This window comes from Xiphophorus maculatus, chromosome 14, assembly GCF_002775205.1.
Source record: "Xiphophorus maculatus strain JP 163 A chromosome 14, X_maculatus-5.0-male, whole genome shotgun sequence".
Taxonomy (NCBI): Eukaryota; Metazoa; Chordata; class Actinopteri; order Cyprinodontiformes; family Poeciliidae; genus Xiphophorus; species Xiphophorus maculatus.
In genome coordinates, this window is record NC_036456.1 from 16,709,210 (window position 1) to 16,722,419 (window position 13,210).

Consider the following 13,210-nt stretch of genomic DNA (forward strand, 5'->3'; position numbering starts at 1 on the left):
TTTGTTCAGCCTTGTTACTGTGAGGTGCTACACAAATAAACTTGACTAGACTTGTTTTAAGTTTACCACAAGCCATGAGGTGACACAGCAAACATGTAGAAGATGGTGCTCTGCTCATTGGAGACCAACATATAACTTTTTTGGCCTGCTATGTTATGGTGGCCAAAAAACGAGGACACCTGGTCCTGTCCTGAAAACCATCAATCGTACTCCGTTTACTTCAAAATACGTTTTACTTTTGATATGAACATATTGAAAGTGTGACTTCTCTATGTGGTTAGAAAGAATATTTAAATAATAATTAAAAAAAGAATTCAAGGAATGTATCGATGTACGATATACTGATGATATATCGTACTGATATTGGTATGGGGCGATGTTTGTCTTTTTTTAACATATCAGTGTTGGTCTGATAAGTAAAACTAGGTTGATATGAACAGCCAATGTTCATTTCCATCTTGTTGAAGTTTGTGCATAGGTTTCACAAAGGAGACGGAGTTGGATATGCGGTCAGTGATAGTGATACAGCACCAAATTATGAGGTTTTTAACTAATGCTGAGAAGCAATGTAGGTGGTGTAACTTTTATATATGTGATATGATACTGGTTAGTACTGCCATAAAAGCAGTATTAATATGGGATAGCAGTAGTGATCAGTGAGTCCCTAGTTATTTTAGAATCTGGACATTTTCATTAATCAAAGAAAATCGACTGAAAAGTGGACATATCTGGGGATTTGAAGACGTCTGTAACCCTGAACACATCAAGCCATTGTGAAACACGATAGTGGATGCATCATGCTGTGCGGCTGCTTTTTTCATCAACTCTGACAGAAAACCTGGTCAAAGTTGATGGGAAGATGGATAGACCAAAAGGAGGTTCTCCTCCGACAAGTCAAAGTCCAGAAGAAACTTTAATTGAAAATTGAAGTTAAATCTGTGACAAAACATTGACTCAGTGGGCTGCATACAAATGTGAACCACATGTATTTTACATGCAAAAAAGAAAATAAAAATACATTTTCTTTCCAGCATATAATGAGGCAGCAAGGAGTGTTGATTTGATTTTGTTGTAGTGAAGTGAGAAAAATTCAAAGTGTATTCATATCTTTGCATTTTAACTTTGCTAAGAAGGAATAATTAAGAGCTGCTTAGCAGCTAATATAAATCTCTATAAGACAATGCTTAGTTTGTGTTCACTGATCATCATCTAGTTTATTGCTGCTGTTTTCTAAACTTTTTTCATACAAAATGACATATTTAATATATTAAGTTTTGTCTCCAAAATCTAACTTAGATGTAGCTGACCTCTCCTGTCATTTAGAGCGCTGCCCATACAACAGACCCCCCACCATCTAACCGGTCTCCCCTTGTCTGAGGAAAACTGTGGCCTGACTGCTTACGCTGTCGTTTTCCTCACCGCTCTCTGCTCCCTGAGGTCTCTAAGCTCAACATAACAAAGCGTATGCTGTCTCACCTCTCACTTAGTGTTTCCACATTTTTTCCTGCACTGCGTGCTGTGTATTGTTAACTTTGGCATGCTTAGTCTAGAGGACTGAGGATGCCCTCCACCCCTCTCATGTCTCTCTATTCTCTGGTTTCTCCAACCAGCGGTGCTACAACAATACCATGGTGGAGGAGCAATTGATCAGACAAAAACCTCTGATGACAGGGGCCCTGCTTGAGCATACATTTTCTTCTCCTGAGCTGAATTTCAATCTGACATATGTTAAACTCATCTGAAAGTATCTTGATTGAGGCTATTCTTTCCATATGTTGTGCGCTACATTAAATAAAACATCTAACCTGATGTTGACAGATTGAGATGAGGTAATCTTATCCATCTTAACCTAAACACTCTACTACAGTGGTCCTAAAAGGTGTGTAAAAAAAATTCAGAGTTTTGTGGTGTAAAAACATAACCTTAGTTTAAAATATCTTAACACTTTAATGCGATCTGTGCACTGTAAAATTCAACTGAAATCAGAGGAAACATACAAAAAATTAAAAAAGGTAAAACAATCTGGTTATATGACTTTAAATCATATTTTCTTGAAGTGCCTGCAGATTAGATTTAGCTTTACTTGACATAATTTATCGTAAATCTGTCTACGCTGAAAAAAAGTTTTATCTGGTCTTGAAGGATTTTTCTAAAATGAGCTGATTAGTCTCCTTTAGCTAGCTTCACGAGAACCAAAATTTAACATTTAGGGGGGGGTTCCCAAATGTCTACTTAGCATAAAACATTACTGTGCATCATCAAAACAACACTACCTGAAGGGATACACGGTGGTAGCAGCTTCATGAATATGAATACTTTTCATGGGTTTTCTGAAGTTCAAATTCCAAATTTAAGTCAGTTTGAGTTCAAATACACATTCAAATCATCCAAAAATGGCTTCAAATAGTTAAAATTAAGGTTAAAGTCAAACTAGAATCCAGAAGAAAGTACCATAGATAATCTGTGACAAGAGAGGTCCTCAAAAGCCTGTAGATTTAGAGAACTTTGGCACGGTAGAGTGGGCTTAAATTAACAAGTGTAGCTGTAGCATGCTAATATATATTTAAACAAAAAATCTCAATTCTGAGATTAAGAAAGATGGCACTTCAATAACAGATTAACATGCAGATTTATGCGACCAAGTTATTGTTCCTTCCTTATATTATTTATTATTTTTTCCCTCACAACAAACTTGCTTTTCTGGTGAATTATTCAGGGTCTATGTCACTATATAGGTGGATAATGCACAGTTTTTTACTTCACTATAGCCACATATTTTACAGCTGCCTGTATACTTTTTATGTCCACTATATTTCTAAGTCTTTACAATAACTCTCCCTGGAGTATGCACTTGAAAGATGAGTGGTAACTTCAACTCCTCCAGGAAAAAAAAACCAATCACTTTTTCCCCTTGTTTTGCTCTAAGGTATACTGGATCAAAGAGTCGCATGAGCTACAAAGTTTTATCACCCTACGCCTACCTTTCCGTTTTGTTCATTCATTTTCCACAGATGATATCTTTCATCTGTTCCCCCGAATTGTATCCTTCTCGGCTGCCGAGTTCGGCAGCCTTTTAAAAACCGCAGCCCCCATAAAGCGAGAGGTTATCAAAGTTGTTCTCCGCTGAACAGCAATAAATTGGCAGTGACGTTTTGAGTACACTGCTTCCACACGACTGCCGGTCTATGAGTTACACTTTGTTTTCATACCTAGCAGTATTCAGAGCAAAAAAAGGAAGCAACTCCGGTGCATAATACATCAAAGTGTTTAGGGCTGGCTGTCTTGGAGCAGCAATTGTGTTACCACTTTTTTGGCAATCTTTGAAGAATCTTTATTCTTTCCGAGAAATGTGAGGAGCTGAATCAACATTTTTATGTAATGGTTTATTCAAATTGATAATGGCTTTCTGAAATGCTCTAAAACAGGTTTGCATAGAAAAGGGGTCCAACTTCTGTTGTGAGCTCATAAAATTGAAATAAGGCTGCAGTCTGTTTCCATGAATTCTTTTTTAACATGATAAAAAAAGCAAAGGCGACATGGAGAATTTTAGATAGAAAGAATAATAACTCTGAACATGATGTCAGTACCCATATAAGACAAGCCTTTACAGAAAACAAAAGTTTTTTGGACAAAAACATCCATCTTTTCAGCGAAGCTCAGTTCTGACTATTGTTCAAAATGGATCTCAGTTTGACAAGCTGTCTTTATGATAAATGGTCCCTCCAGAAAAAAGAAAAAAAAAAGAAAAAGAAAAATAGCATCAGTGAATTATTGAAATTAAGTTCATATAGTACAATGACAAATCAAATGCTTAGATGATTGCTTTTATTCAGCCATCACAACTGTTTTAGTGATGGCACATGACCTCAGCTGCCTCTGGCGGTTTCCATATATCTCATCTCAGATGGATAACATTAACTTTGAGTAATGTTTTTTGGCCAAAGCCAAACCATCTACTGTTTCTCTGAGCAGGTTCCAAAATATAAACAAAGAGAAGAAATTAAATAATTTACATACCTTCTCGCCCATGTCACCTTTCGGTCCGTCTTCACCCATATCGCCCTGCGATGAGATCACATGAAATCATATTCAGCCATTTTTACGACGCAGGAATGAATCGGGAATGAAAAGCTGGATGTTTAAACATGCCTGCTTCAACAGGCACACAGTAGGACCGATCCTCTATCTGTGACTGACTGCCATGTTAAACAGTATAATGGACGCTTGAGGAAAAGGCCAAGAACACTGGAGCCAAAATTAAGTATCATTACCATACAAATGCATGGTAATGGTCCTTTATCTTCACTTTGGTCACTGAGTCATCACATGTGTTTCAAGTATGGCTGATTTCAGGTGATGTAAGAGTAGTTGTGGGGGTCCGAAACTCTTGGCATTGACAACTGCGCCACGGATAACTAAATTCACAAACTTGGCTCTGAGTGCCAGTGCTGTTTTCTATCCATGCCTGATGCATAGCTAAATGACTAGCAATGGTGTTTAATTTTTTCTCTTATTTTCATCTGCCCATTGGACTAAAACATAAACATTAGATTCACATCTTATGAATAGACCTCTATGAGAGCTGCCAAAAGGCTGATATCTTAGTAAAGAGCTGTGACTGTATGAAAAAGGCTGACGTGTCATCCGAGTCTGAAAGGAGAATTAAGTACTCTTCCATGCAGTGGGCAACTGTATACCTGACTTATGGTCAAAACCCATTAGTAGACCACCATGCATGACAGAACGATGTAATAATTTCAACTATAACAACCCAGATTGGTGGTGTCATACTGCAGTCTCAGCGCCTACCTAATAAATCACTGTTCAGTTGTCCAAGCTTCTCAATTAAGCCAATTTATGGGCCTGGATGCTAGGGCCGACGTGCCGAAATCAGTTCCCATTGTCGTAGCTGCGTGACAAATTTAGCGTAATTTTGTTCTCAGTCCCATGTTGTCCACCCCTTCTTGTCAAACCCTCTCTGCTGAACCTTTCGCCTCCCTTTGCAGGCAGAACTATTGTGTGATTAGTCAGAATTTTGTAGACGTGTTTGTTTATTGCAGAAAACAGCCCCAACTACTCAACTTCCAGCAGTAGGAGAAATTTTCTGAGGTGAGTGCGTTTCATCCTTAGATGGACTCTGCTGCCATGTTGGCATAGTGTTTCCTGCTTTTCAGTGAATATCACCTTAGCAAACATGTTTACTGTGAGCATTCGATTTAATATCTCTTTTCAAAATTATATTAATAAATTCTCCTTTTGTTTTGTAATATTCACACAAAAATAAAATTAATGAACCAATGTGTTCGATAACCTGGAGCTTTACTGCATGATTTACATATCAATAGCGAAAGTATGCGCAAAAATCCAAGTTCTGCCTGCCAACAACGTAACAAAAAAACATAATTGTATGAAGTTTATGGTTAAAATGTCATTCCTAAAGCAAATATTCTGAAAATATTCACAGAACCAAGATGTTTAAAGCCAAATGCCAGAAACAACTGGCAATTTCTTAACACTGATCTGTGAGCTTGCTACTCAGGATTTTCCCCTCCTAGAGATTGTTTTAGCCCAACATAAAAGCTTACCAAGCATTCTATTTAGCATTTTAGCTCGCTAACATATCAGCTAAAATCCTATGCTAGTCAGCTAATGCTAGAATGATATGTTATTTAGTTAATATGCTAAAACTTGAAGTTTTGAAAGGACATTTTGAACAGCTAATGCTGTCTAACGGCACAATGAATTGTACTAATACAAAGGAGGTTTTAGCTAAAATATTTCAAAAGTGGCTGACAGAAAATAGGACTAAAGTATTGCAACACAGAATCAATAAATCACAAGTGAATGTTGACAATGTTGAACATTTTATCTGCTTGTTAATTGGTTTACAGTCAAAACCCTAAAACAACAGTTTATGTTGACATATTAGGTTCCTCTAAAACACGAAAGGCTCTGGTATTTGCTCCAAGCTTTTTGTCTGGCAGTGAACTGGTCATTTCACTTTCCATAAATCCACTAGACTACAAATCATGCACTGACTTTGGAGGTCTGTGGGTATGACATCAAAGCTTGTTTCCTTGTGTAAATTATTGAGGGATAACCTAAAGAAAAAAGCTTACTCTCACAGCTCGTCTCCTTGACATGTGTGTTTTTCCATCAAGAAATCTATATGTTGGAAAGTAAAATGACTACGAGCACAGAGTCAGTATCATAACAATTTAGTTTCCCAAGTTTGCTTGCTGGCTCCTGAACGGGAGAACAAAGCCAAAGACTACAATTTATATTGACAATACTGGCTTCACTTCAGAAAGGCAATTCTCAGTCTGGAGGTTCAGACCCTCTAAGAGGTCTGACAGCTCTGGAAATTAACTAAAATTACATTCTGCTGAACAAATACATTAATTTATAAGACTTCACTTGTAAGAATGTTTTCTTTTTTGCTTTCGTGTTCATAAAAAACAGCTATTAGGACTAAAGTACCAGTCTTTTCTAAAACTAGTCGAATCTATGGAAGTAAAGTTATCTTGAGAAGACTAAGCCTGTTTAGACAGGCTCATAAAAAGGTGTGGAAACTCCTGGTATGAAGTGAATATTTTAAGAGCAGCGTATTGTGTGTGGGGAGGCCTGGAAGTTGGTTTTATACCATTTTAAACTGAAACATTGGAAACCAATCTACCTTCTCACACCACTGATTTATGCTTATGACTTTTCGAATTGACGTGATCCTGCATCATTAGAATCTGCTGGGTGCAGTTTCAGCAACTGCACATTGAGCTGTTATTTGCATCCAGTTAATTCTCCACAGGACACCCGTAATGCGCGAGAGCAGCGGTTGCTACGAGATTGTTTCCACAAAGCCTCATTATTACAGTGAACCAGGTACGTTGGCGGCGGAGAACAAGTCTGATTCAACTAACAACAAGAGCCCAAGGGCCGATTTTGTGGTCGATAAAGTATCCTGAATCATCAGTTCCTTCCTGATTGCTGTTGACTTGGTCAGTGTTTACACCTCCCACTCCAACAAGACCAAGTTATGGCACCATTAGAAACATGGAATGGAGAAAGTAAAACGGTTTTTCCTCTGGGAGGCTGTTTTTTGGAACCTGTAAAGGCCATTGCCCAGAACTGAAGAAACTGGGTGCAGTTTTATGACTCATTTAATCACTGGCTAACTGATGGCCAGATCTTCGATGGGAGTCACCTTTGAAAATACAAGCTGGAGTTGTGAGGCATAATAGTAGAGCTGCCGTCATTTTACCACAAAGGCTATTCAAACACATGGTGGGATACTTAGAAGGATGTGTGGGGATCTGAGTTATTACTTTACCTTTTCACCCTGTTCTCCCTTTTCACCCTGTTGGAAAAGAAAAAAGTGAATTAGACGCAGGACAGGTTGGATGGTGGATGGGGGAGTTGGACTGAACTGCACTTATGCAAGTGTGGATTGTGTCTGGGGTTAAATTTGTGCTAGATTACAGAAATAGAACAGTTTCTTGTTCCCTAGTCACACATGTGAGTGCCAATTTTTTTTATAAGTGTTCTTTAAGAAAACCTTTTATGTGTGAAACTTAGCAAACTGCAGCTCCAAAAACTCAAAAATACGTAGAAATATTTACAATTAACATGGGCCACATTGATGTCTTCACGCTTAAAGATGGAAAAATAATCATAATAAATGGATATTTGACCAAACAAATGGCAGCACAACACAAAAACCACAGACAATGAGCAAAAAGTAAAGCAATGCTTCAAGCAGAAAGAAAAGGTAACATTAAAAGAATAAGAGCACACAGAAAACGTGTGCACCAGACCTTGGCCCCTGGGATTCCGTCCTGTCCTGGGATGCCAACATCTCCCTATTGACAGCACAACACACAGCAGCTGTATTCAGTGTGCGTACTATCAAAGTTTGAACTCCAATTCCAGAACTGGACATACAAAATTGCATATATGCACTATGCGTTCTACTTCCTCCATCCTTACAATCGAAATAAAGTCTGAAGACGTAATAGAGTCTACTACTAACTGTTGCATGCTTCCAAGAGTCTACTAGCACTCTTGGCTCTGGGTCACATTGTGTTACCAAGGCTCTGTGTTGGCTGAGAATGAACACTTTTGAACAACACCTTCATTCAAAGGGTTGCACTAAAGGACACGACTAAAACAGAGTTGGAGTCAAAAGACAAGAAGTAAATAAAAAGCTAGAAAAAAAATCCTGTATATGGAATATTTGGAAGTAATTTTGGAAATATTTTGAAATTTAACTGTTGGAAAAAAAAGAGACAAGATTTGTACTTTAACTTTGGCTACTTGTAAGATGGTTGGAGACAACAGTTGGAATTGACATCATGCATGAAAGTGCAGGTTTATTTCTTTATTCGCTTGAGGCTGCTCACCACTCTGGTCTCACACCCTGCCTGCAGCAGGATCCCTGGCTATAAAAACAGAACTAGGCTGCAGAAACAACTCAACATAGTCTGTTTTAATCAATAGGACCAAGTTCATTGAAAGGCATACATATTATTCAAAGTTAATCTTCACAAAGATAAAAATATGTGTCCATAACGACAACAATCATATCTTTTCACACACACACTCCGTCACTAAGATCTTGCCTTCGAAAAGGAATTTTGTAAGTTTTTTCCTGCATAAAGAAACAAAAGTTTGTCCTTAACATTTCTAACTTAACAGCTTTGCTTCCCGTTCTCTTTTACGACCTCTCTTTCTCCTGCTCATCCTCCTTATCACCTTGACAACTCACTAAGCTATCTAGCTCTAGTCAATTAAAGTCAGTAATTTATAGCATCCTTTTCTCCACAGATGTACTCTAGAGCTAGTGTCCAACTTTCTCTCATAAGAGCCACAAAAAAGAAGAGAGCGCTCCCAGCCTTTGAGCTCATCTGCACTATTGTGCACGTGCATCCCCCCCATGCGAACACACACATATACGTGTAGATTTATAAAATCTATTTGTGTACTGTATAGGAAGACCCAAAAGAAAATGAGAAATTCTGCATTTCTTGGACGGTAGCATAGTTCTGATCTTTTATTTTTCTACAGCTACCTTGATCTTTCAGTGCTCTACATTAGGTTTTATAAGTACAGCAGCTGTTCTTGGCTTGTTTATACTATAATAATGAGCCAGACTCACTGTTTAGAGATAAAATAACTTTAAATCAGTCAAACTTTGCTAATCGGTTTGTCATCAGATAATCGAGAAGAACTCTTACGTTCGGTTTGAGACTTTTAAAACAATAACCATGAAGCTACCATGGGGCTCAATATTCTCATCCGCTCTTCTCTTTGACTAAAGAGAAGAGCATGTACAGTATGTTTGCATATGGTGCTTAACCAGTGAAACCCTAAATATACTGAATCTGTTTGGTAGAAGAAAAAATTACTCAAAAATGAAAGAATAAACATTAACAGAGCTGACCAAAAACTAAATACTTATTGTTTTGTTTCTTAGATAGCAGTAAAAGAGGAAAACCAAGTCCATCTGGTCTAAAGCCTTAATCTCTCTGCAGTTCAAAGCAGTGAAACCGACATCGATGCATTTGTTGCCAAAAATAATTAACATCCTGACCTTTGAAAAACCCACCACATTGTTACCTTTTCTAAAGAAGTAACTACTTCCAAAGGCAGATGGGCAGCTCTAACCAGACGAATTCGCTTAGTGATGGAAAGTACAAGACTTCAATGTTTTGACTAAAACTACAGTCAGTAAGTAGCTCAGAATTAATCAAACTGCAAGAAAATATATATGTAGCAGGAAGCTATTTTATTTCATCACCATAAATAAAATGACCGTTGATGTTATTCCTCTGTTTCTCATCCTTGTTTTCATTTTTAACCCAATGCCTTGATTTAATGACGCCTTGTGGTAAAGATCAGTGTGTATGATCCATGTGTGAACTCCCCCTTTGCCCCACCGCCACCACAGCGGTGATGATACTTCATGAGCGCTGGGACTCTGCATCATTCATCAGACCACATATGGGAGTCATTGACATAATGACGATGCTGTACAACCACGACTATGATGGAGTTTGATTAAAAACTAATGCTGATAAGGTTTGCCTTACCAGTTGTCCACCCTTCTTGGTGAGTATTGCTGTCAGATCAATACAATGTCTGACAGTCAACCTGCCACTGCAGAAGGATCAGGCTTTGACTGCCTCCGAGTTCAACTTTCTGCATGAATGAGACTTACATACCATAACAGACTGTTTTATAGATGGATTGCTCAGCTCTGGAGTTCTATTTCATGGCTGCTGGCAAACCCAACTCATTTCACAAGTGTGGAATTAAGCCTCCAGCTTTAGCTGTTTCCAGGGTTTGTATGGCTTTCACACTGAAATGAAGCTTCTTTACTCTGGTTCCTATTATAGCCACACAGGCCTCTGCTCTTTACCAACGTGTGCTTGAAATTAAAAAGATGGCGAAAGTCACGTCATTCATTAAGTGATTATTTTGGAGTAAAAAAATTAAAAATAAAACAATCGGCCTTTCTTATTTTTACATTTCGCTCCGATTTCCAGAACACCTGCACTGTGTCTCCTTTACTTGAAAGTGAATTTCAGAAATTAGCTCAGTGTGTGAACAGATACACATGCTTCCAAAACCCTACTCTGTGGTCAAGATCTGTAGATGTAGCCCAGGGGTATTCTCCTAAATAGAATAATGGTTTGAAATTGTCAAAATGCATGTCAGAGCCGATCTAAAATGAGTAGAGCTCCATTTGGCTAAGTATACGGCAGTTTTTTTAAAGATTTTCAGTCAGTTGTAAAAAAAAAGAATAAATGTAACAAGATTATTTGATTTAACAGCTGAGCTGTTTTAACATACCTTGAGAAATTTAATGTTGCCACATTTTCTGTTTTCAAATAAAGTAGAACAGAAAAACCAAACCCATAGTGTTGAGGAACAAATTATGACCTTGGCCTCCATAACCTAGTGTGCAGTGTACTTATGATCTTACTTGCTAGGTCTGATTTGCACACTTGGAAAATAACTTAAAACAATAAAAAGTAGGATCCAGTAATGTTTATACATTATGGAAACAAAAGTAGTACAGTAATTTTAAAGAGCCATTAACCAAAACAGAACATGACTGCAGGATTGATAGTAAATAAGAAGGTAGCCTAGATCTTCTCTTACCCTGTAAGATTTCACATTGCACTTTGTAAAACATCTGAGTGTTGTTAAAATGCACCCTTATTATTTACATATATGTGGCACAATGTTACTTCTGAAGTGATGTAATTATCTTGTTTGGTTTTTTATACTTAATTCTTATCTGACCATCTTCAGCTCAGAGTTTGAAGCACTGAACAAAGTCTATGACAGCCCAAAAGTGGTAGAAAAATTGTTAGATGCTTTGCGTTATTTTTATTATCGTCTCTTCCAATGCATTTTTAGAAAAATTTTTATTGCAGTAGAGCGCATGCATTTCTGTAACCCATTAGGCCTGAGCTATGCCTACTCAATACTTAATTTTTTGAAAAGATTTGTTTATAAAGACTATGAATTCAACCAAAAACGGATATATTTATTTTGTGCCAGGAAGCTGAATTTCAATTGAAGATTATCAGCATGACTGAAGAACCCCATAGCTAAAGATTCAAAAGATAAAGCCCCCAAAATCTGAGATCCTTTTTTTGTTGACAGCATTTTAAATTTCTCCTTAGTTATGCAACAAGAAAGAAAATCTTGTTTCTCTCGCAGAAAGAAATAATGGACATGAACAAAGTATCTTTATTTGACTTTGCACTAAAAACTATTTGCTATTGGACACGGATCACGTACACAATACGAACATTTGTGTAAGTTGTGACCCATTTAGAAAGTGCAGAAAGCTTATAACAGAACTTAGTATTGTGCACTTTTCTAAACTGTAAGGCAGATAAGCAATAGTGTAATAAGAATATAGAAATAAAAACAAGAAAAAATACTTTAGACCATCAGACGGTGTACTGTTTCTTTAAACTAGAGCGCTCACCTTCAGTCCATCTGTTCCAGGGATACCCGGAGACCCCAGTGAACCCTGGCAAATAAAAACAAATGCTTATTGGTTTATATAGGTATATTTGTAATCAATAAATTCAATTTCTTTAAAGGTCTTTGCATTCTTCTGATACCAATCAGGTTTGTTTTAGTCAAAAATAAACCCAATAATGTACAGTCAGTTGTATTTTCCTTTTTTTAAAATCTTCTACAGGCATTGCCAGAATAATAACAGAACCTTTAAGCGGACATCTTCAACAGCTGCTTGTACTCAGGTGTTAAGTGCTTGATGTTGAGATGCTCATCCCCAGATAGATTGGTTTTTATGAGTTCATTACTACTTCATGATGACGGCGAAAGAGGAGGGATTCTGCAAGCTAAAAGCATCTGTAGAGCCTCCGATATCAAAGCAACACATTACTGCTAAACCTAAATCTTTTCTAAAATGTTTTGTTTTCCAAAAGCAAGAGGCTTAATAAAATTTGGGATCCTCCAAACACGCTTCAGTTTGAGGATGCTTCGAATTTGTTTTTTTTTTAGAATACTTGAGGAGAAATCTTTAGGACAATAAATTGCAATACAGAAGATTCAGTGATGTCTTGCAAGAAAGGTTCAAACTAAATTCAACTAATGGCCCTGCAGGTCACAAATAAAACATACCCTTAGATTCATTTCACTCCTACACAGTAAAACTTCAAACAATGATATAAAGCTGCCAAGTCAGACGTCCTAATTTGGATGGTGCGGCCTAGTGTTCAGAGGATTCTTTCAAATCGATACCCTTTTGAAAAATGAATGAACTCAAACAGCTTTGTCAGGAGGAATCCTCCAAAATTTCTCCCCCTAACTGAGAAAGTCTCATCAGCTGTAACAGGAAACGTCTGAGGGAGTTTCCAATAAAGTCAAATACGTTTTCCAGCCTGCTGTCTGTTTGAGTGATTACTCAATTTGTTTTAATAAAGACATGAAAAGTACAAATGTTTGTGGGTTATTAGCTTTGTTAGATCGATCTTGTCTGCAGTTCTGGCTGTGAAGAAAGTCAGTACATCTGTGCTTTTACTTACTAAAATGTTATTTATTTCTTTATGAAGTCCCTTCCCCATCTAACTTGGTTTTATGTTAGCAATTTTCTGCTAAAAATGCCTTATTGTTATTCTAGTTGTAGATTTTGGAGAGCAGGGACAATAAAACGGAGTTTTTGAAT

The 13,210-nt window shown here is 37.3% G+C and overlaps 1 protein-coding gene across 11 annotated transcripts in view; it reads right to left on the bottom strand.

Annotated features, from left to right (window-relative positions):
- col25a1 (collagen type XXV alpha 1 chain) overlaps window positions 1–13,210 on the bottom strand; it is a 196,587-nt gene that overhangs the window by 33,229 nt on the left and 150,148 nt on the right. For 10 of the 11 annotated variants that reach the window (XM_014468962.2, XM_023346162.1, XM_023346160.1 and 7 more), the window contains 4 exons: window positions 12,002–12,046; window positions 7,812–7,856; window positions 7,328–7,354; window positions 4,018–4,062 (listed from right to left, as the gene is read on the bottom strand). In XM_014468962.2, coding sequence (XP_014324448.1) covers window positions 4,018–4,062; window positions 7,328–7,354; window positions 7,812–7,856; window positions 12,002–12,046 — 162 coding nt within the window. The remainder of the gene's footprint in view (window positions 1–4,017; window positions 4,063–7,327; window positions 7,355–7,811; window positions 7,857–12,001; window positions 12,047–13,210) is intronic. The other variant, XM_023346158.1, reaches the window with a different exon arrangement.